Source organism: Neoarius graeffei, chromosome 13 (genome assembly GCF_027579695.1).
Source record: "Neoarius graeffei isolate fNeoGra1 chromosome 13, fNeoGra1.pri, whole genome shotgun sequence".
In the NCBI taxonomy this organism is placed as follows: Eukaryota; Metazoa; Chordata; class Actinopteri; order Siluriformes; family Ariidae; genus Neoarius; species Neoarius graeffei.
The window spans coordinates 3,322,023-3,344,751 of NC_083581.1; the positions used below are offsets into that span (position 1 = coordinate 3,322,023).

Here is a 22,729-nt window from a genome sequence, read left to right on the forward strand (position 1 = left end):
ACTACTACATCTAGTACTTTGTATGGCCGCCATGATTTTTAATGACCACACCGAGTCTTCTAGGCATGGAATGAGCAAGTCGGCGATATTTTGCAACATCAATCTTTTTCCATTCTTCAACAACGACCTCTTTTAGTGACTGGATGTTGGATGGAGAGTGATGCTCAACTTGTCTCTTCAGAATTCCCCAAAGAAAATAATTTCTTTCCACCACAAAGGTGAAGGTTACGAGATCAGCGAAGCTTTACTTGCCTGGATTGGCCAGACTTCAGATGTTTTCATTGCTGGCCACAATTGGCCTCCATTCCATACGAGATGACTCTCTTCTCATCCATGTTGTCCCGAGATTGTTGTTCAACTCATCTTTCCATCGTTTTGGAGGTCGCCCGTGTGGTCTTTTCCAATTCCTTGGATACCACTTGACAGTTGCGCGAGTCCGTCGGTTGTCTGAGTCTGGCGACATGGCCTGCCCAGTTGAGCTTCCGTCTCCGGTATTCTGCGATCACGTCGTTCACCCTGCTTCTCTCTCGTATCACCTCGTTTCTGATGTGCTCCCTCAATGAGATTCCCAGCATCCACCTTTCCATGGCCCTTTGGGTTGTACTTGGTCTTTGCTCCTCTTTACGTGTGGTGGCCCAAGTCTCGCTTCCGTATAGCATCGGGGGTAAGACTGTACTGTTAAACAGTTTCGCACGTGTGAGCTTGGAGATTCTTGCTGTCAGCACTTCTTTAATGGAGGTGAACGCCTTCCATCCTGCTCGGATCCTTCGGGAGATTTCTGTACCCTGATCGCGTTTCATGTTTACTGTTTGTCCCAAGTATATATACTCTTCCACCTCTTCGATTTCATCGCTTTCCACAGTCACTCTTCCGCGTGCTACATTGTCAGACCACATGTACTTGGTTTTAGTGCGCTTCATCTTGAGGCCAGCGGCTGTACTATGTTTGTCCAGCTCGTTCAGCATATTCTGAAGTTGACCTGTATTGGATGCAATGAGAGCGATGTCGTCTGCGAATCTGAGGTGTGTCAGTATCTCTCCGTTGATGTTTATACCTCCATCCCTATTGACATTTCGGATGATGGATTCGAGACACGTGATGAAGAGTTTTGGAGAGATGGTGTCCCCTTGTTTGACACCTTTTTCAACTCGGACTGTCACGGGCGACGATAGTACTTCGATATCTGTTGTACATCCAGAGTTGGCCTCTTTCAGCACATTTATGTACTGAGGCTCAACTCCTTGCGTGTGTAGAGATTTCAGCACTGCATTTATCTCAACGCTATCAAAGGCTTTTTCGTAATCCACGAAAGCGATGCGCAGGGGCAAGTTGTATTCCCTCGCACATTCCAAAAGTTGGGTGAGGGTAAATATATGGTTAATCATGCTGTATTTCCTATGAAAGCCGGCCTGCTCTCTCGGCTGTTGCTCATCGAGTTGTTGTGATAGTCTGTTGACTATGATTTTAGTGTAGAGTTTGTAGAGATGGGACAGTAGGCATATTCGCCGATAATTTCGCAGGTCTTCTCGATCGCCCTTCTTGTACAACAGGACGGTTTTTGATTGTTTCCAAAGTGATGGTACCTTCCCTTCCCTCATACAGTGGGGCAAAAAAGTATTTAGTCAGCCACCAATTGTGCAAGTTCTTCCACTTAAAAAGATGAGAGGCCTGTAATTTTCATCATAGGTACACTTCAACTTTCAACTATGAGAGACAGAATGGGGGGAAAGAATCCAGGAAATCACATTGTAGGATTTTTAATGAATTAATTGGTAAATTCCTTGGTAAAATAAGTATTTCATCACCTACAAGCAAGCAAGATTTCTGGCTCTCACAGACCTGTAACAACTTCTTTAAGAGGCTCCTCTGTCCTCCACTCGTTATCTGTATTAATGGCACCTGTTTGAACTCGTTATCAGTATAAAAGACACCCTGTCCACAACCTCAAACAGTCACACTCCAAACTCCACTATGGCCAAGACCAAAGAGCACCAGAAACAAAATTGTAGACCTGCACCAGGCTGGGAAGACTGAATCTGCAATAGGTAAGCAGCTTGGTGTGAAGAAATCAACTGTGGGAGCAATTATTAGAAAATGGAAGACATACAAGACCACTGATAATCTCCCTCGATCTGGGGCTCCATGCAAGATCTCACCCCGTGGGGTCAAAATGATCACAAGAACGGTGAGCAAAAATCCCAGAACCACACAGGGGGACCTAGTGAATGACCTGCAGAGAGCTGGGACCAAAGTAACAAAGGCTACCATCAGTAACACACTACGCCGCCAGGGACTCAAATCCTGCAGTGCCAGACGTGTCCCCCTGCTTAAGCCAGTACATGTCCAGGCCCGTCTGAAGTTTGCTAGAGAGCATTTGGATGATCCAGAAGAGGATTGGGAGAATGTCATATGGTCAGATGAAACCAAAATAGAACTTTTTGGTAAAAACTCAACTTGTCCTGTTTGGAGGAGAAAGAATGCTGAGTTGCATCCAAAGAACACCATACCTACTGTGAAGCATGGGGGTGGAAACATCATGCTTTGGGGCTGCTTTTCTGCAAAGGGACCAGGACGACTGATCCGTGTAAAGGAAAGAATGAATGGGGCCATGTATCGTGAGATTTTGAGTGAAAACCTCCTTCCATCAGCAAGGGCATTGAAGATGAAATGTGGCTGGCTCTTTCAGCATGACAATGATCCCAAACACACCGCCCGGGCAACGAAGGAGTGGCTTCGTAAGAAGCATTTCAAGGTCCTGGAGTGGCCTAGCCAGTCTCCAGATCTCAACCCCATAGAAAATCTTTGGAGGGAGTTGAAAGTCCATGTTGCCCAGCGACAGCCCCAAAACATCACTGCTCTAGAGGAGATCTGCATGGAGGAATGGGCCAACATACCAGCAACAGTGTGTGAAAACCTCGTGAAGACTTACAGAAAACGTTTGACCTCTGTCATTGCCAACAAAGGGTATATAACAAAGTATTAAGATGAACTTTTGTTATTGACCAAATACTTATTTTCCACCATAATTTGCAAATAAATTCTTTAAAAATCAGACAATGTGATTTTCTTGATTTTTTTTTTCTCATTCTGTCTCTCATAGTTGAAGTGTACCTATGATGAAAATTACAGGCCTCTCTCAACTTTTTAAGTGGGAGAACTTGCACAATTGGTGACTGACTAAATACTTTTTTGCCCCACTGTATATCGATTGAACCGTATCGCGAGTACTTTCCAAAGAGCCTCTCCGCTGCTTTGAAGTGATTCCGTGTTTATGCCATCCTTTCCTGGAGATTTGTAGCCTTTCATCATTTTGAGGGCATTTTCGATTTCACATGTCAGAATTTCTGACACCGCTTGTGATGTTTGTTTGTGACAGAGGAGGATCGATTGTGATCGCTGACTTAAAAAGGTTCGTGCAAAACGTATCGATGATCATTTTCATTTCCCCTTTGTCGGTGGTGGTGTTCCCCGCCTTGGTTTTGAGAGCCGTCACTTCCGTTCTGTATTGTGCCATTTCTCGCTTGCATTTTTTCAAACTTTTCCGTTCCTCTGCCACCCGAATCAGCTTCTTCATCTTGAAGTTTTGGAGGTCTTCCTTGAGATTATGTCGAATACTTTTGCAGAGGATGGAATATTCTAGATGATCTTCGATATTCCTTTTCATATTCTTCCTTTTCTCCAGCAGTTTCTTCGTCGTCACCAAGATCCTTTCGTTATCTTCTTTCAGGGTGGGAACTTGCACCTTTCGAATGCATGCTTTGATCTTCTGGGTAAGTGAGCCGTAGTCCTCGCCGATGTCCTGCAGTTGTGCCCATGTTTCCTCTTTGATAGCGTATTTTAGAATGTTTTCGTCAACACTCTTGACGCGTTGGTTCTTCATGGATATGTGCAATGCCGCCTTCTCTCGTATTTCGTCTATCGCTATCTTCGCCCTCAGTAAACGATGGTCGCTACCGCTGTTGAATTGTGGGATGACAGAGACGTCTTGCAGAATTCTCCTTTTGTCGACTAGCACATAATCGATCTCGTTGCGGTATTGAACATTTGGAAATATCCAGGTCCACCTTTTCTTAGCTCTTTTCTTGAAAAGGCAGTTGCCTATGTATAACCTCCTCGCCTCTGCTTCGGAGACCAGCCGTTCTCCTCTCTTGTTCCTCTCCGCCAGGCCAAATCTTCCTGTGAACTTTTCTCCTGGCCGTCCTTTGCCAACTTTTGCGTTGAAGTCGCCCATTACGATGGTATATGTTGTATGTTTAACTAGTGTGGTATCTAGCATTTGGTAAAATTCTTCCACTTCGTCTTCGCTGCTGCTTGTAGGGGCGTACGCTTGGATAACTTTCAGATTTGCTCGTCTCGAGAGGTTAATGACAAGTACTCCGAGGCGTGATGATGTTCTATCACATGAGACGACTTCTGAGGTCCATTCATTGCTGATGATGAAACCGATGCCTCCTGTTGATCTTGTGCCTTCTGCCTTCCCAAATCTTAGGGCACTCCCATATTTCCATCTTGCGTTCAGTTCTTCTTTTTGACGTGTTTCGCATATACCGAGGATGTCGCATTTGATTTTCTTCTTCTCCTCCTCCATTAGATGGGCCAAACCAGGGCTCCCTGCCAATGACCTGCAGTTGTAAGTACATATGGCAAGGTTTGTAATCCTTCGTCTCAGCGGCCTACGGGTACCTGAGATTATCAGCCTCTGGGCTCCTGGATTTCATCCCGCCGCTGTTGGACGATCCATTTGCCCTGCAGGGTACTGAGGCTTTCTTATCAGTCAGAATACTGTAGCAAAAGTGGTACAAAAATTTTAAGAAAGATGGAACTGCAACCATCTCACAGAGACGTCCAGGTTGTCCATGGAAGTTAACATCTCAACAGGAGCGTCTTCTGATGAGAAGGGTTGAAGAAAGTCGGCATGCAAGTTCACTGCAGTTATCTAAAGAAGTAGAAAGCCAAACTGGGGTGACTATTTCCCGTGATACAATATGGCGTACACTGCAGAGGAATGGCATGCATGGATGCCGTCCACGAAAGAAGCCTCTCCTAAAGCCCAGGCACAAAAAAACCCGCCTAGAGTTTGCCAGGGCCCATGCTGACAAAGATGAAGACTACTGGGACTCTATACTCTGGAGTGATGAGACCAAGATAAATGTTTTTGGAACTGATGGCTTCAAAACTGTATGGCATCGCAAAGGTGAGGAACACAAAGAAAACTGCCTGGTGCCTACAGTGAAACATGGTGGTGGCAGTGTCCTTATGTGGGGCTGCATGAGTGCTGCTGGTGTCGGGGAGCTGCATTTCATTGATGGCATCATGAATTCACAGACGTATTGCTCTATACTGAAAGAGAAGATGCTACCATCACTCCGTGCCCTTGGTTGTCGTGCACTTTTCCAACATGACTAAACACACATCTAAGGCCACTGTTGGATTTGTGAAGAAGAACAGGGTGAAAGTGATTCAGTGGCCAAGTATGTCTCCTGATCTGAACCCAGTCGAACACCTATGGGGAATTCTGAAGAGACGAGTTGAGCATCACTCTCCATCCAGCATCCAGTCACTAAAAGAGGTCATTGTTGAAGAATGGAAAAAGATTGATGTTGCAAAATGTCGCCAACTTGTTCATTCCATGCCTAGAAGACTTGGTGAAATCATGGAGGCCATACAAAGTACTACAGTTGTGTTCAAAATTATTCAACCCCCAATGCTGTAAAGGGTTTTCGGGAATTCAGTGTACATTTGTAATTGTGTTCATAATGACATCTTACAAGGACTTGTTAAAGAACCAAATGCAACTAAAATGACATCAATTGCTTTTGTAATAAAGTATTAAATGGCCTTTTTGTGATTTCTTCATTGACACAGTTATTCAACTCCTTTAAGACTACCACTCTTAAGAACAGAGGTTCATTCAAGTGTTTTCAATCAGGTATTGAAAACACTTGTGGATGTCAACGAGCATCAATCAAGCATAATAAGCACCAATTAGGCAGATTTAAAAGGACTGTGATACTCAGCTCCTTCTAGACATTTACTGGTGTGTTGACAAACATGGTGAAGGCAAGAGAATGGTCCCAGAAGACAAGAGAAGAGGTTATTTCTCTTCACAAGAATGGCAATGGATATAAGAAGATTTCCAAAATGTTAAACATTCCAAGAGATACTATCGGAAGCATCATCTGTAAATTCAAGGCAAAGGGCACAGTGGAAACGCTACCTGGTCGTGGCAGAAAGAAGATCCTGACGGCGACTGCTGTGCGCTACCTGAAGCGCCAGGTGGATAAAAATCCCCGTGTGACTGGTGAGGAACTGAAAAAAGATCTGTCAGATGTGGGCATTGAGGTTTCAGCACAGACAATAAGGCGCACACTGCGTAATGACGGCCTCTATGCCAGAACTCCCAGGCGCACCCCCTTGCTGACTCCAAAGAATAAGAAAAGTCGACTGCAGTATGCCAAAAGTCATGTGGACAAGCCACAAAAGTTTTGGGAAAGTGTTCTGTGGACTGATGCAACTAAATTAGAACTGTTTGGGCCCATGGACCAGCGCTATGTTTGGAGGAGGAGGAAGAACCAGGCCTATGAAGAAAAGAACACCTTGCCTACTGTGAAGCATGGCGGGGGGTCAGTTATGCTTTGGGGCTGTTTTGCTTCTAATGGTACAGGGAAGCTTCATCGTGTGCAGGGTACCATGAATTCTCTTCAGTACCAGGAAGTCTTGGAAGAAAATGTGATGGAGTCTGTCACAAACCTGTGGCTTGGGAGACGTTGGACCTTTCAACAGGACAATGATCCTAAGCACACATCCAAGTCCACTAGAGCATGGTTGAAGATGAAGGGCTGGAACATTCTGGAGTGGCCATCGCAGTCACCAGACTTAAATCCGATTGAAAACCTCTGGTGGGACCTAAAGAAGGCAGTTGCAGCGCGCAAGCCTAAGAATGTGACTGAACTGGAGGCTTTTGACCATGAAGAATGGGCTAAGATACCCGTTGGTCGCTGAAAGACACTTGTCAAGCTATGCTTCACGCTTGAAAGATGTTATAACTGGAAAAGGATGTTGTACTAAGAATGAATGTCACTTGGGGGTTGAATAAAACTGATAATGATGTGAGCACAGAAAAGACATTTGTGGTCATTTTATTATAAATGTTATGTTATATTTGTCTAATTTACAAGTGCCTCTTTGATTTAATTGTAAATAAGATGACTGAAATGATCAAAATCAATGTCAAACTGGCCAAAACACTTAATTTCAGTGGGGGTTGAATAATTGTGAACACAACTGTAGATGTAGTAGTTTTTGTTGTGGGGTGTACTCATTTTTGCACCACCCTAATTTGAGTAAAACTGAAAAATGCGTAATCTAAGTTATATTATTAACCTTACTTTCCCGTTATAAGTTAAACAGATGTTATATTAAACTTTGTCTTGTCAACATTTTGGAAATTGTTTGTGTTCATTGAGATATTGTTTAAAATGTTACTTTTCAAAGGGGGTGCACTCATTTACGCTCAGCACTGAATATACATACACAGACAGGTCCAAATGTTTGCATCCTCTGTGGTTTGTGAATGGAATATATTTTTTATTTTATTTTTTTAATGAAAAGCTGCCAAATATTCGCTGCCTAAAATCAGAGCTCCTGATGAGTTTATGAGCAAAATATCTCCAAGAGCACAGAATCCCTCTGAATAGAATAATAATATTACAGCACCATGAATGAACCATCGAATTGTCGTGTCGTGTTTTTCATCGCAATAAATCGCTGCATTGTCTTGTGACAGTGAGACCAATAATGAGAGATGCATCGCAGTTACGATACGTATTTATTCCTTTCTTTGACGCCGTATGCCATGCGCTAGAAACAGCACCAGCACATTTATTATGGTGTGACTCTGCTGGGTGCCTGGGGGACAGCAGTGAACCAGCGCTTTCACTTTACACCACTACTGTAGAGTTACCATCCAATATCACACTCCATACGCCACACACACAGCACCATTAGGACTAATCCCCATGCACCTGTTCCTGATTAGAGCTCAATCACAGCGCAGACATTTAAATAAGGACTCTGAGTAACACACAGACTTTGTGAAAGCCTTGCATTCTGGTTTTGACCCTGTTTGTGTTTTTGGACTGTGAGTATTATATCCCTCTGATATCCTGTCTGGGCCTCACTCCACCACTGCCTGGTTTCTACTCGGCCTTCGTCTCGGTTTGCTGTGTTTTTTCAATAAAACTCTTCCTGCAATTACATCCATCTGTCACCCTTACACGACACAAACTATCACCTGTCCAACAAACAAGTGGACTAATAAAATTGCTTTAACTCGTTTTATATGAAACTGTCATGAATATTTTCGATAAAATGTATTGGTAAACAAAAAATCCCATGTTAATTGTAGAGTAGAAATTTAAAAAAAAAAAGGAAATTAAAAATAAGCTCTGAATAAAACCCCATCTATCTTATGGAAATAAAGATACACTTTTTGTTGTTTGGTAGTCAAGTGTTTGAGAGACGCTGCCTTGCACTTATGATCGGGTTTTTTTGCACTATTAAATTCTGAATTAATGAAACAAATCCGTGAGATATTCATGAAAAAAAATCAAGCGCCTAATTTATTCAGTTACTTGTCGTGATGGAATATTTAACACAAACTCGTACTTAAATTCTACAGGAAGCCCGTGCTCCCGTACAGAACTGAAGGAAGGGGTGTTTTTTTCCATTTCTTTCTTTTTTTTTTAAGCCACGTAACTACAAAACAGTGCAATAGTTTGTAAACACGCCCCTCCCGGCCGTACTTAATGTTTGTATAAAAAGGAGCATTTTTACAAGGAAGAAATAAAAAAATGTTCCATTGGGAATTTAATTGGAGGCATTCGACGTGGCAAACGATGCAGTATGTTAGGCCACGCCTCCTTTTATGGTGTCTGAAATCTCCTGTGTGGTGAACTTTGTTGATGAAGGGAAGGTCGTATTGTATTGATTTTACTTCTGTGCTTTTATTTAAATGATTCTCGTATCAAATAAATGGTGAAATAAAATAAAACGTAACCAGTTTTCTCAAGCTGTCTAACTCGCGTAAAGCTGTGGAAAAGCGATTTGGAAAAACTATTAAATTGTCAACATTTTGTCCTTCTATTAAATGTTGTGGAACAACAAGGAAATAAATAAATAAATAAATGCCTGCCAGGCTGCAGTTGTCTTGTGACCTTCATTTCCTGATCTGTTATGAGATTATAATGAAATCACTGTTGGCTCTTGGTGAGCTTGGACGTTCTCCCAGACTCCGTGCGTGCGCGCTCGCGTGTGTTTCAGTGGCCTGATTCTATCAGTGCTTCTCTACAACATGCTACAGTTTCTAAACGGAACATTCCAGTTCCTAATCGAGTTCCTGTGTCTGTTTCTCATTACGTACCGATGCCAGTAAAAGTGGCCGGGGCTCACTCGAGGTTGCCATAGATGCAGTTTTATAAATGTAAAACTCATTTGCATATTGACTGACTTTATCGCCGTGTGAGACAAAAAGGGTGCCAATACTTTAATCCCAGCCTGAATGGACAGAATATTGCATGCAGACTTTGTAAGAAGGCGAGAAGAACCTGAGATGGTGTTCTGTTACACGTGTAGTGCACTACGAAGGGAGGAAGGGTCCATGAAGTCACTGCGCTGTACCCTGTGTAGTTAACAGGCATGGAGACGTTGGACTAGATGGAATTTTGTAACAAGAAGCTGTTAGTGTGTGTGTAAATGCAGAAAATGAACAGGAGCCAGTCAGAGATGTTATATTGAGCAATACATTTGTGATGTTTTTATCAGAAAGACACAAATTTATAAAACCTTTCAACAGTCACTGTTCTACGATTATTCTACGTCTCTCTGGTGGCGGTGGCGGAGAAGAGGACTATGGACAAACTACTGAACATCACGGACGATGCCAGTCACCCTCTGCACACCGTCATCAGCAACCAGAGGAGCCTGGTCAGTGACAGAATGCTCCTTCCCGAGTACAGGATGAACAGACTCAAAAACTCCTTTGTTCCTCACGCCATCAGACTGTACACCTCCTCTCTGGGGGGGAGGAGGGGGAACAGGAGGACAGAGGACGGGAAGGAGCAGTAGCCGAGCCTGACAATCAGCAATACCAAAAAACAATGTGCAATATCTCTCCTGCCGCCGCCCTCCTTCCCCATATCTTTATTCTTTTTATATTTGTATATGTAAATATTTTAATTGATCTAGAAGTTTTCTCTATTTCTTTTCTCTGTTTTTCTGTAATGCTGCTGGAATCTTAATTTCCCTGAGGGAACCCTCCCAAAGGGATTAATAAAGTTTTATCTAATCTAATCTAATCTAATCTAATTAAACACCACTGTGACGTGATTTCTGCTAGAATGTATGTTCTAGAGAAGTTTCTGTGAGCATTGTGTTCGACCAATCAGTGAGCTATGCTTTTTAAGCTCTGCCCACATTTCCATATTCTTTGGTACTTGCAGTTACAGTTTTGCCGCTTTTCCACTACAAACGCGGCTGAGTCGGGCTGAGCCGTGCCGTGCTGAGTCGGGCTGAGCGGGGCTGTTGGAGTTGCATTTCGACTACAACCGCGCTGAACCGTGCTGGCTGGAAGTGGGTGGACACATTGGGTGGAGTTAGCGAAAGTGGGTGGACGTCACGTGATGTCGTTAAGCAGCGCAAACAGTGACATCAGTGATCTTTTAAGCGGTAGTCTCACGACCCGGATAGTAAACAATAAACATGGAGGACATGGAGTCGTTAGTGTTGCTGGTCTTGGTGCTGTGGCTTGTTGTCACCGACAACGCCAACAGATACTGGCAAGAGCGTATAGATGAGGCGAGGCGCATAAGGCTTCAGAAATTCTCGTAATTCTCCTTCTTCCGGGTTTACGATGTTTACAGATCCCAGCGCGCTCGCGGGGCGTGTGTGGGCATGTGAGGACACTCCTCCTCACCAATCAGTGCACAGGGGAGTGTCTGCTCACGCCCCTAGCCTCACTCGGCTCGGTTTGGCTCGCTTCAGCCCCACTCCAAAACCGTGCGAGTTTTAGGGGCTAAGAAGGGCTGAAGCGAGCTGAGTCGTGCTGGTTTTTGGTAGTCGAAACGCGAGCCGTGTCGGGCTGAAGTGAGCTGAAAAAGGGTAGTGGAAAAGGGCCATATGAGTTGATCTGTGTGTGTGTGTGTGTTTTGGGGTTTGAAGATATTTAAGGGCACTTCCTCTCAGGAAACGTACACACACACACACACACCTTGCTACCATTACACAACTTGTAGGTGTGTATGTATTAGATTTTAACTTTGTAGAGCATAGTTAGGATTGTGTGGGTGGGTAAGATCTCAGTGTGTGTGTGTGTGTGTGTGTGTGTGCGCGCACACAGATGGATGTCTCTTCAGGCTGATTTTCCACACCACATGGAGGCTCATATGTGTTCTGCGCTAATAACTACAAGCTGTCAGTGACAAATGTACAAAATGAAATTGCACACATCTAAACTGTGTGTGTGTAATATAGCGTGGATATGATTAATATAACGTGTGTGTGTGTGTTTCCTCTGCTGCTCTCTGATTATTTATCCAGTGGAAACTGGAAATGGTTACTCAAGTCATTTTTCTTCTTGTCCCCCCTCCCTCTTGTTTCTGTCTCAGGAAGAGGAAATGTTCAAGCCCAACATGTTCTTCCTCCTCCTGCTGCCTCCAATCATCTTTGAGTCGGGATACTCGCTTCATAAAGTAAGTCCTCGTCCCTCGGGAGCTCAGGATTTTTAAAGAAGAAGAAGCCTTTATTCGTCACATGCACACTCGAGCACAGTGAAATTCCTCCTCTGCATTGAACCCATCTGAAGCAGTGAAAACACCTGCGCGCGCGCGCACACACCCAGAGCAGTGGGCAGCTATGCTACTAGGGCTGTGCTCGCTTGCCATCAGTTGCTCACGATATTGTGCCATATACGGTATATCGCGATATATCGAGTTAAACGATGTCTTTTAATGTATTGTAAGCAGAGGGCGCGAATTTGTTTGGCGCCAAAATTATTCAATCAATGAGTCTCGAGACGAGGCCATGGAGACATGGGGGACGTAATTAGCGGCTTGCAGCGTCTGTAGCAGAGCGCATTGAAGCAGAGCGCCTAATTTCTACTGCGCATGCCCTGAGTAACTGGAAGCGCCATTTGTAAATAAAACCGTTTTTGGTTGGAACGGGTTGCAAGCATGAATTTCCGTCGATTTCTGGCATGAAACACGCTTTAAATCAAGTGAAAATTGATGACAACGTGCTACAGAACCGGGAGATATGCATGAAATATGTCATATATGGGATTTTCGATTTTCAAGTGAGTAAACGATATCGTATCGCACCCCCGAAAATCATGCATGATCGAGTATCGCGAGCTGTGAGCACAGCCCTGTGTGCTGCAGTGCCCGGGGAGCAGGTGGGCGTTGGGTGGTTGTGCCTTGCTCAAGGGCACGTCAGCCCTGATAGAGAGGGAGGGGGGAGTGCTGTTCATTCACTCAGCTCCCCTCACATTTATCCTGCCGCTCCTGGGAGTTGAACTGGTGACCCTTTGGGCCCAGGGCTGCTTCTCTAACCTTCAGACCATGGCTGCCCCCATTCTCTCTCTCTCTCTCTCTCTCTCTCTCTCTCTCTCTCTCTCTCTCTCTCTCTCTCTCTCTCTGTTCTGTCCAGTAAATGTCTGAAAACTTTACCATACAGCTTCAACTCTGACACTGGAGACTCCTTCCCTAAGCGTTACCATAGAAACGATAATGTGAGATAGCTGTTTGAGATTTTATTTCTGATAGTTGATATTACACTAATTTTCCCCCAGTAAAATAAAACCCTCTAAACCTTACAGTTTGTTCCACACCGAACTGGTTTAGTTTCCCGTCATCTGTTCCACAGTGGGAATGTTCGGGATTTAGGAAACAATTGTGCAATACGTCCACGTTTCCACTGCGTCAGTGGTCCGTTTGACGACTGCGCGGTCGGTTCTGAGAGCGGAGACAGGAAGTGGGTCAGGTGAACACACCTGGAGAAATGTTTACGCTGCTGTGATTAGAGCAGGATGACGAGAGCGTCTCTGACGCGGCACTCTGTCTTTAGGGAAACTTCTTCCAGAACATCGGCTCCATCTCCTTATTCGCCGTCATCGGGACGGCCATATCCGCCTTCATCGTCGGGGGAGGGATCTACTTCCTGGGACAGGTACCACTTCCTCTTTCATTTTACATCTCAGCATCACACTCTCTTCTTATCTCAGAATATTTACTCCCTTTCATGACCTTCCCTTCTTTCTTTCTTTCTGTCTGTCTTTCTTTATTTCTTGACCTTCCCTTCTTTCTGTCTGTCTTTTTCTTGACCTTCCCTTCTTTCTTTCTGTCTGTCTTTCTTTTTCTTGACCTTCCCTTCTTTCTTTGTTTTTTCTTTCTTTCTTGACCTTTTCTCTCTCTCTCTCTCTCTCATTCAGCAGTGTTTTTATTCCTCTTGTCCCACTGCAATTTATAAATGATTCCAGTTTGTTATTTACTAAAGAGTGACTTGTACTTTATTATCTGTTCATAGTTGCATTTAATGTGGAACATCCTGGAAACATGACAAAAAAAATAATTTAAACACACACACACGCGCGCGCGTGCGTGCGTATGCACCAGGCCTGGAATTTCGTCGTTTTAGGGGCGGGGCCACTTGGCCTTTTGTGCTGTCAATTTTTTGAGGGCACGAAGGCCAAAAGCCAGGGCACCAAGGCCATAAAATAAAACAATGATTTTAAGTTCACGTCTATAATGAATTTAATTTAAGGACTAATGACTCTTCTGAGGAAGATTGGAGTCTCAGTCGAAACTATCACACAGGTAAAGAAACATCTCCTACACTGTTATGTCTGAAGATAAGAAAATATTGAACACATCTAAACTTATCAATCCATCACTCACTTCAAAAATTATAAAACTTATTAAACCTATATCCTCCCATAATTTTTGTTCAACTGACACCGAATGTGCGAGAGCATCTTCAGACTGTACTACTACGCAGATTTTTGATTAATCAAAATTGAGCCTGGAGTCCATCAGAATGTTTGACTGTAAATGGAACATGTACTAGCATGCAGGCTACTGATTAACCCAGAAGAGCCCAGACCCATTTCTCAATCCAGGAAAATTATTGAGGAAATAAAATGAACTAAATAGACGACAAAGAAAACATTTCTGACCTTTTATTTTTTAAAATAGCACTTTCATGTCTCAAGATCTGAAATATTAAATTGCAAATTTGCAGAACACTGCAACACTATTACACTGTTAACCCCAAAGTTCATTCTGTGCAAACAGTTTGAGTAAATTCCACTTTTAAAGATTAGTTTTATTGCATTAGTTAAACAGTGTGAGTATATGAAGAGTATATGAGACAGTCATTGGGTTACTCATTTTTGTAATTTAAACAAACTTAAACTATCCTGTTTTACCTCAGGCCGCAGTGCTGCCCTGCTGTGATTGGCTCAAAACTCGAGACGAGTCTGTGCTTGTCCGTTGACGGCTACAGAGGAAGTTGCGCCATTTTCTAATTTACACAGAGCAATTTAAGGTCTTCGCACTCTGCATGCTCCTTGGACAATATGCCTGCATTTTTCTGTTTTTAACAATGAGATAAATCTCTTGCGATGGTGATCTCGTCAAGATGGCAGCAGTTACACTTCGGTTAAACTGCAAAACGAAACATACAATACTAGTAACAAAACAACGCTAACTGCATAGATTAAAAAAGTGGCTATGAACAGACAACAGCACACATCACGTATCATATTACGGCAGGAACAAGCAGTAGGAGCATCCATGACCTTGCGCTTAAAGCTCGACACAGGAAAAACTTGACAGCAAGCTAATTAGCATTTGTTAGCGGCTACAGTCGGTACTCTGCACGTTAAGTGGGTCAACGTTGTAACGACATAACGTTACTGTACAAGCAATGCTTATTTAACGCTAATGAACTTAAGCCCTATATGTTGAAATTCACACAAGTGGGCGGGGGATGCGTTTGATTAAGTCTCCTGGTTGGCTGGTGATAGATTGGTGCCATTATAGCACGTCGGAGCGGTTCATGCCAGGCTCGAGTCCGATCCACCACTGATGAGTTGCCCAAGAAGAATCCAGAATGTCATCAAAAGACGTATTTTTTTCTCAATAGACGCAGGTGATGTTGTTGCCTGTTGGCAGTCACGAGGCAGACTACAAAACCGCAGGGCATCAAGGCCACTGTGGCCTTACGGCAGATATTTTTTTCCAAGGGCACAAGGCCAAATTGAGAGGGCACGAGGGCCTCGTGAAATTCCTGCCCTGGTGTGCACACACGCAGAAAAGCAGTATTTAATTAGGCTTTATTCTTTGCCTTACTTCTACTGGCATGTAACTTTTATCATCATTTTTAATTATACTGTTCTATTCTCAAACACATTTTTATTATTTTTACTGTTATGTATAATTTTCCCTCACAGCTACTGTTTTTTATTATTATTTATTTATTATTGTGATATTTTGTTATTAATTTATTTATACAGCAGCTTTCATACACTTACAACATACTTCAAAGTCAAAAACAAAACAGAAGGAAAAATCCTGTCTCAAATTATACAAAGGACTAGCCTGGGCCCGCCCATCCTAAGCGTGACGCAACACGAGGGCCTGTTGCGAGCTTAGTCTGGCCAGGCAAGCTATCTCCAGCTCTTCCAAGCTCCCGAAAAATCGGGAACCAATCAACTTTGAGCATCTCCAACGGCCCTGGGTAGAGGCGTGTTCAAGGCACTGACGTAGTAGAACTGCAACCGGAAGCCATAGATTGTTTACAGAATCTATGCCGGAAGCGCTTCATTCACTAGAAACATTACGAACATGGAGCAAGTTCTCATTGAAAACGGAGCAAAGAGCAGCCCTGGAGGTATTTATTGAAAGGAAGGACGCTTTCGCCTTGCTCCCGACCGGCTTCGGTAAGAGTTTAATCTACCAGTTAGCCCCGTCGCGTCACATACGTCAGAGGAAAGAGTGATGTGATTGGTTTAAGCTTCGTCACAGCCTTTTCTGGCTTCGACCAGTAGCAAACCGAGGCATTTCAGGGAGGCGGGTCAACCACGGGCTCTGGGAAACGGTTGGGCTTAATATCTTGGCCAGACCAATAGCTCGTAGAGCTTTGTCGCGTTAGCCAGGCTACCAAAGGACAGAAATGTAACAAATGGCAATGAAATAAAAAAGAAAATAAATGATAAAAATATATAATATTGTGCTTCAAGAAATAGAATGAGAAGAAAGAACAATAAATTAATGTGAATAAAAGTAAGGCAGTTAATAAAAAGCTGTGTACAGATTATTATTATTATTATAATAACTTGTGCCCCTCCACAGAGAGCCGTTCACTTGCAGTTAAATTTTTTTTTAAACCTTGCAGAGTGTTTTTGTCCAGGTGTGTGTGTGTGAGAGAGAGAGAGAGAGCGAGAGAGAGAGAGAATAATTAATCATTTCCTACAGAGTGAGTATGGCAGCATTCCCTGTGCACAGATTATGTAATACACAGCCTGACAGTAAGACATTATAGGATCTGAGAAAGTCTCTCGTGTGTGTGTGTGTGTGTGTGTGCGCGTGTGTTTTTGTTTTTTTTAATATTTTAATACTGTTTTTATCTCTTCTTCACACAGGCAGATGTTATTTACAAGATGACCATGACAGACAGGTGAATGAATGATTTCTTGTTTACTCCAAGTTGGGGCTGAATTTGAGCGCTTAGATCAGCCTGTAACTTCTCAGAGACACGCCCTTTAAACGTTTTGAGTAGGGTATTGGCTATTAAAGACATGCACAGTCAGGGCCACTCTCACTTTCATATATGGACTCAGACACACCCACATTCCTCTCTATTGCTGGGTTTCAGTCACGTGACTTTTCTGAGCGGTTTTAGCGGAAGTGAAATAGCTGGTGATCTAAACGGCTTATCAGAGGACGCTCGTAATCTAGAAGCCGCTGCTGGCTTTAGATATATTCAGAAGATTGCTGTGTGCAATGGAATCGACGCCTACAGTCTGGGAAAGAAGGATTTGTCATACGATCTCAAAAACTACCCTTCAGTCGAGTTCCCCGACATCTCCAACTATCTGGAGGTGCAGACGTCCTTCTACACCGCAAAACAGATGAAAGCGTGGAAGAGTCTGGAGGCTTACAGCTTTTTTGTATGTGGCTGGGTAAAGGACCTCGGGATCAAGTCGCTGCCCAGTGAATCCTGGATTGTTTTTGCCCGTGGAAGGATTTTTTTTAAAGCTTTTCCTTCACGTCTTTACAACGAAGCGCTGCAAGTTGAAGTGTAAACAAACAACAGTTGGGTTGATTCTCGCTTATGTTGGCTCTTATCTCTCAGCTAAATCATTCACAAAGATCATCAGAAACCCCTTTAAAGACCTGGATCTGAGTTAAACAAGACGGAGAAGTGATCACGGCGCATTGGAACTGTACGGCTGGGGAAGAATTTTGTCGCGACCTTCATGCATCTGGACTTTGTGAGGAGTGAACAAAGAAACAGCTGGGGACTTTAGCGCTTCGGTACCGTAAAATAACGACACAGCAAGAAAAGTACTTGGGAAACACTAAGGACAGAGCTGAGAGAGAAATACAAACCTTTCACCGAGTGAAACTCCAGCACGCTTCGACTCGGCTCCCTGCGATTTCACTGAGAGGTTCAAAAGCCGCCTTTCTCCACGTCTTTTTGTGAAATCCTGTGTTCGTTCACCCTTTTTTTATTAGTTCACGGCGAACCCTGAAGAAACTTTTCAGTTTCACGGTTTGATCAATTTGAACAACGCAAGCGTAAGGCATTTTTCATGCGAGCAATGAACCTTCTCCGTACAAACACTTTGTCAGCTGAGCTTTGGTCGACCACCAGCTAAAGTTCTGAATAATTAATGAGGCGGATGTGACGTCACATGAAACCCAGGAGTTGCTCACAAAGACACGCCCACTCAGACCCACACTCATTTCCATATACTAAGCACTCAAAGCCACGTGTACAGTTCTCTCAATTGGTCTGAAAGACACGCATTAAGAGCAGCTCTTATTTCCATATATGGACTCGAAGGCCCGCCTACTATTCTTTTCATTGGTGTTAAAGGTCCCATGGCATGGTGGTTTGTTGATGCTTTAAACGGGCTCGTGGAGGTTTCCGGATGTTATATCCGCAGCCTTTCTCGAAATGAACCCTCGGAACGTAGATATAGCCTCCTGGAAGAAAGCCCCATTTCAGCCCTTTTCCCAGTGCGTCGTTTTGCTAATGAGAAGCAGGAGGCGGGGAAGGGTAGAGGGTGGGGGCATGCCATGGGGGGAGGGGGAGGGGCTGCCGTCTGCCTCCCAAGCTGGCTGAGAGCGCTCCTCATCGGGCACAGCCAGGCGGACGAATGCCCTGGTCCGTCCGCCCTGTCTAAAAAAAAATGGTACAACTCGAGCCCATGGTAAAACTGAGCAGTTTTACCATGGAGGAGTGGGGACTTTGCCGTTTCCGCCCCCCAACTCGCCCCTGGGAGAACCGCTGCCTCCACGGGCGGCCGGTGCTGCTGGAGGGCCGCCCGCGCGACCTCGGCTCCCGACAAAAGATTGGATCTAGGGCTGACTTTCAGTGGATTGCAGCGATGGAGCTGCTCTGCCACTCACGACACCCCGGCCCAGAATCAGGGAAAAATACCGCGCGCTGACGTCATTAAGGTGCGACGTGAGGAAATAAAATAAATTCAACAAATGTTTGGGTTTTTACTGAACAAACAAATAAAATGAATGAGTGACTTAAAAAAAAGAATGTGTGTCTTTGTAAAAACTGTTTTGATTGGCTATTGTAACAGAGGTAGCGCGGAGTACCTGGCTAACTGCAGGAAGCGGTTAGCTGCACAGCTAATGTAGCCATTGCAAACGCACCGATTTTAAAACACGGCAAAACGACTTAACAGTTCTACACTTACTTGTTCGGTGTTTGTTGCTGATGCGGCAGGGATGCTTGGTACGGACCCAGGCTTCAGTGACAGTTGATGTGCAAAACCTGCCCTGTACTGTCCCAAGTTGTGGAAACATTCATCAGGAAAATGCTTCCGACAAACATACACCGTCTTAGGTAGACTCGACGGCGTATTATTGGAGTAAATAAAATGAAGCCACTGCGTCTTCAGGGGCTCTCCCGTCGGCAGTAAAAACAGACTCCTTTCTGTGTTGTCACATCCATGTACAGCGCAATTTCCATGTTTCGCTCGCTTAGGTGATGCCATGTTGTTGTGTCCTCTATGGTCTCCTCACTACAACTGGGCGGGGCAGTCCATACAGTGGGTGGGAATCCAGAGGGGGGGCGTGGGGATCATCTCCCTTGCTGACGTCGGCAAGGGAAGAGCTTATCAACGTGCCGTTTTGACGCGCCATTCTCAAATGTTGGGCATAGTTTGGTTTACACATTATGAAATTTCTAGCCACTGGGGTGACTTAAGAAGGTCAGAGGAACTCATTTTAACGTTAAAAAACCTCAGAAAGTGAAAATTTCATGCCATGGGACCTTTAAACATTCTGGACTCATTTCCATAAAAACACCTCTGGAAAAAATTGAGAGACCACTTCAGGTTTTTTCTTAAGTCAGCATTGTGTTTGGCAGCCACTTTATTCCAGTGTCTGTGCTGGAATCCCCCCCCCCCCCCCCCACAGACACACACCCCTACCTCACTTTCCTTAATGAGGTAGTGATGAGGTAATCACCTGGATCAGATCTTACTGAAAGAGGATGAGTATAAAAAGCACTGCTGTGGTCAGCATGACCCTGTTGCAGTGGGAGCAGTGTGTGTGGATGATGGAGTGCTAGAGGGACCTGACGTTTAATCTGAATAGAAAAATATGTCGATTCATCGAGACAAAAGAAATATAAAAAAGTTTTGAGTGAAAAACAGAAGGGTTCAGTTCTGACTTTACTGGCAGAGGGGTACAGGGAGAGTCAGGCTGATTCCACACTCTCACTGTATCTCTCTCTCTCACTGTACCCCCTCTCTCTCACTGTACCATTCTCTCACTGTACCCCCTCTCTCTCTCTCTCTCTCTCTCTCTCACTGTACACCCCTCTCTCTCTGTACACCCCTCTCTCTCTGTACACCCCTCTCTCACTGTACACCCCTCTCTCACTGTACCCCCTCTCTCTCTGTACACCCCTCTCTCACTGTACCCCCTCTCTCACTGTACACCCCTCTCTCTCTGTACACCCCTCTCTCTCTCTCTCTCACTGTACACCCCTCTCTCTCTGTACACCCCTCTCTCTCTGTACACCCCTCTCTCACTGTACACCCCTCTCTCTCTGTACACCCCTCTCTCACTGTACCCCCTCTCTCTCTGTACACCCCTCTCTCTCTGTACACCCCTCTCTCACTGTACACCCCTCTCTCTCTGTACACCCCTCTCTCACTGTACCCCCTCTCTCTCTGTACACCCCTCTCTCTCTCTGTACACCCCTCTCTCACTGTACACCCCTCTCTCACTGTACACCCCTCTCTCTGTACACCCCTCTCTCTGTACACCCCTCTCTCTCTGTACACCCCTCTCTCACTGTACCCCCTCTCTCTCTGTACACCCCTCTCTCTCTCTGTACACCCCTCTCTCACTGTACACCCCTCTCTCTGTACACCCCTCTCTCTGTACACCCCTCTCTCACTGTACACCCCTCTCTCTGTACACCCCTCACTCACTGTACCCCCTCTCTCTCTGTACCCCCTCTCTCTCTGTACACCCCTCTCTCTCTGTACACCCCTCTCTCACTGTACCCCCTCTCTCTCTGTACACCCCTCTCTCTCTCTGTACACCCCTCTCACTGTACACCCCTCTCTCTCTGTACACCCCTCACTCTCTGTACACCCCTCTCTCTCTGTACACCCCTCTCTCTCTCTGTACACCCCTCTCTCACTGTACACCCCTCTCTCTGTACACCCCTCACTCACTGTACCCCCTCTCTCTGTACACCCCTCTCTCTCTGTACACCCCTCTCTCTCTGTACACCCCTCTCTCTCTGTACACTCCTCTCTCTGTACACCCCTCTCTCTCTGTACACTCCTCTCTCTCTGTACACCCCTCTCTCTCTCTGTACACCCCTCTCTCACTGTACCCTCTCTCTCTCTGTACACCCCTCTCTCTCTCTGTACACCCCTCTCTCTCTCTGTACACCCCTCTCTCACTGTACCCCCTCTCTCACTGTACACCCCTCTCTCTCTCTGTACACCCCCTCTCTCTCTGTACACCCCCTCACTGTACACCCCTCTCTCACTGTACACCCCTCTCTCACTGTACACCCCTCTCTCTCTGTACACCCCCTCACTGTACACCCCTCTCTCACTGTACACCCCCTCACTGTACACCCCCTCACTGTACACCCCTCTCTCACTGTACACCCCTCTCTCACTGTACACCCCCTCACTGTACACCCCTCTCTCTCTGTACACCCCTCTCTCTCTGTACACCCCTCTCTCACTGTACACCCCTCTCTCACTGTACACCCCTCTCTCTCTGTACACCCCCTCACTGTACACCCCTCTCTCACTGTACACCCCCTCACTGTACACCCCCTCACTGTACACCCCTCTCTCACTGTACACCCCTCTCTCACTGTACACCCCCTCACTGTACACCCCTCTCTCTCTGTACACCCCTCTCTCTGTACACCCCTCTCTCACTGTACCCCCTCTCTCTCTGTACACCCCCCTCTCTCTGTACGCCCCTCTCTCTGTACACCCCTCTCTCTCTGTACACCCCTCTCTCTCTGTACACCCCTCTCTCTCTGTACACCCCTCTCTCACTGTACCCCCTCTCTCACTGTACCCCCTCTCTCTCTGTACACCCCTCTCTCACTGTACACCCCTCACTCTCTGTACACCCCTCTCTCACTGTACCCCCTCTCTCTCTGTACACCCCTCTCTCTCTGTACACCCCTCTCTCACTGTACCCCCTCTCTCTCTGTACACCCCCTCTCTCTCTGTACACCCCTCTCTCTGTACACCCCTCTCTCTCTGTACACCCCTCTCTCACTGTACCCCCTCTCTCTCTGTACACCCCTCTCTCTCTGTACACCCCTCACTCTCTGTACACCCCTCTCTCTCTGTACACCCCTCTCTCTCTGTACACCCCTCTCTCTCTGTACACCCCTCTCTCTCTGTACACCCCTCTCTCTCTGTACACCCCTCACTCTCTGTACACCCCTCTCTCTCTGTACACCCCTCTCTCACTGTACCCCCTCTCTCTCTGTACACCCCTCTCTCTCTCTGTACACCCCTCTCTCTGTACACCCCTCACTCACTGTACCCCCTCTCTCACTGTACACCCCTCTCTCTCTGTACACCCCTCTCTCTCTGTACACCCCTCTCTCTCTGTACACTCCTCTCTCTGTACACCCCTCACTCACTGTACCCCCTCTCTCTGTACACCCCTCTCTCTCTGTACACCCCTCTCTCTGTACACCCCTCTCTCTGTACACCCCTCTCTCTCTCTGTACACCCCTCTCTCACTGTACACCCCTCTCACTGTACACCCCTCTCTCTGTACACCCCTCACTCACTGTACACCCCTCACTCTCTGTACACCCCTCTCTCTCTGTACACCCCTCTCTCACTGTACACCCCTCTCTCTCTGTACACCCCTCTCTGTACACCCCTCTCTCTCTCTGTACACCCCTCTCTCACTGTACC

The 22,729-nt window shown here is 45.5% G+C and overlaps 1 protein-coding gene across 1 annotated transcript in view; it reads left to right on the plus strand.

The window, feature by feature from the left end:
• Window positions 1–22,729, plus strand: part of slc9a8 (solute carrier family 9 member 8) — a 136,869-nt gene that overhangs the window by 77,068 nt on the left and 37,072 nt on the right. Inside the window, exons 5-7 of the mRNA XM_060937147.1 lie at window positions 11,664–11,747; window positions 13,120–13,221; window positions 16,697–16,731. Of these exons, the coding sequence (XP_060793130.1) occupies window positions 11,664–11,747; window positions 13,120–13,221; window positions 16,697–16,731 (221 nt within the window). The remainder of the gene's footprint in view (window positions 1–11,663; window positions 11,748–13,119; window positions 13,222–16,696; window positions 16,732–22,729) is intronic.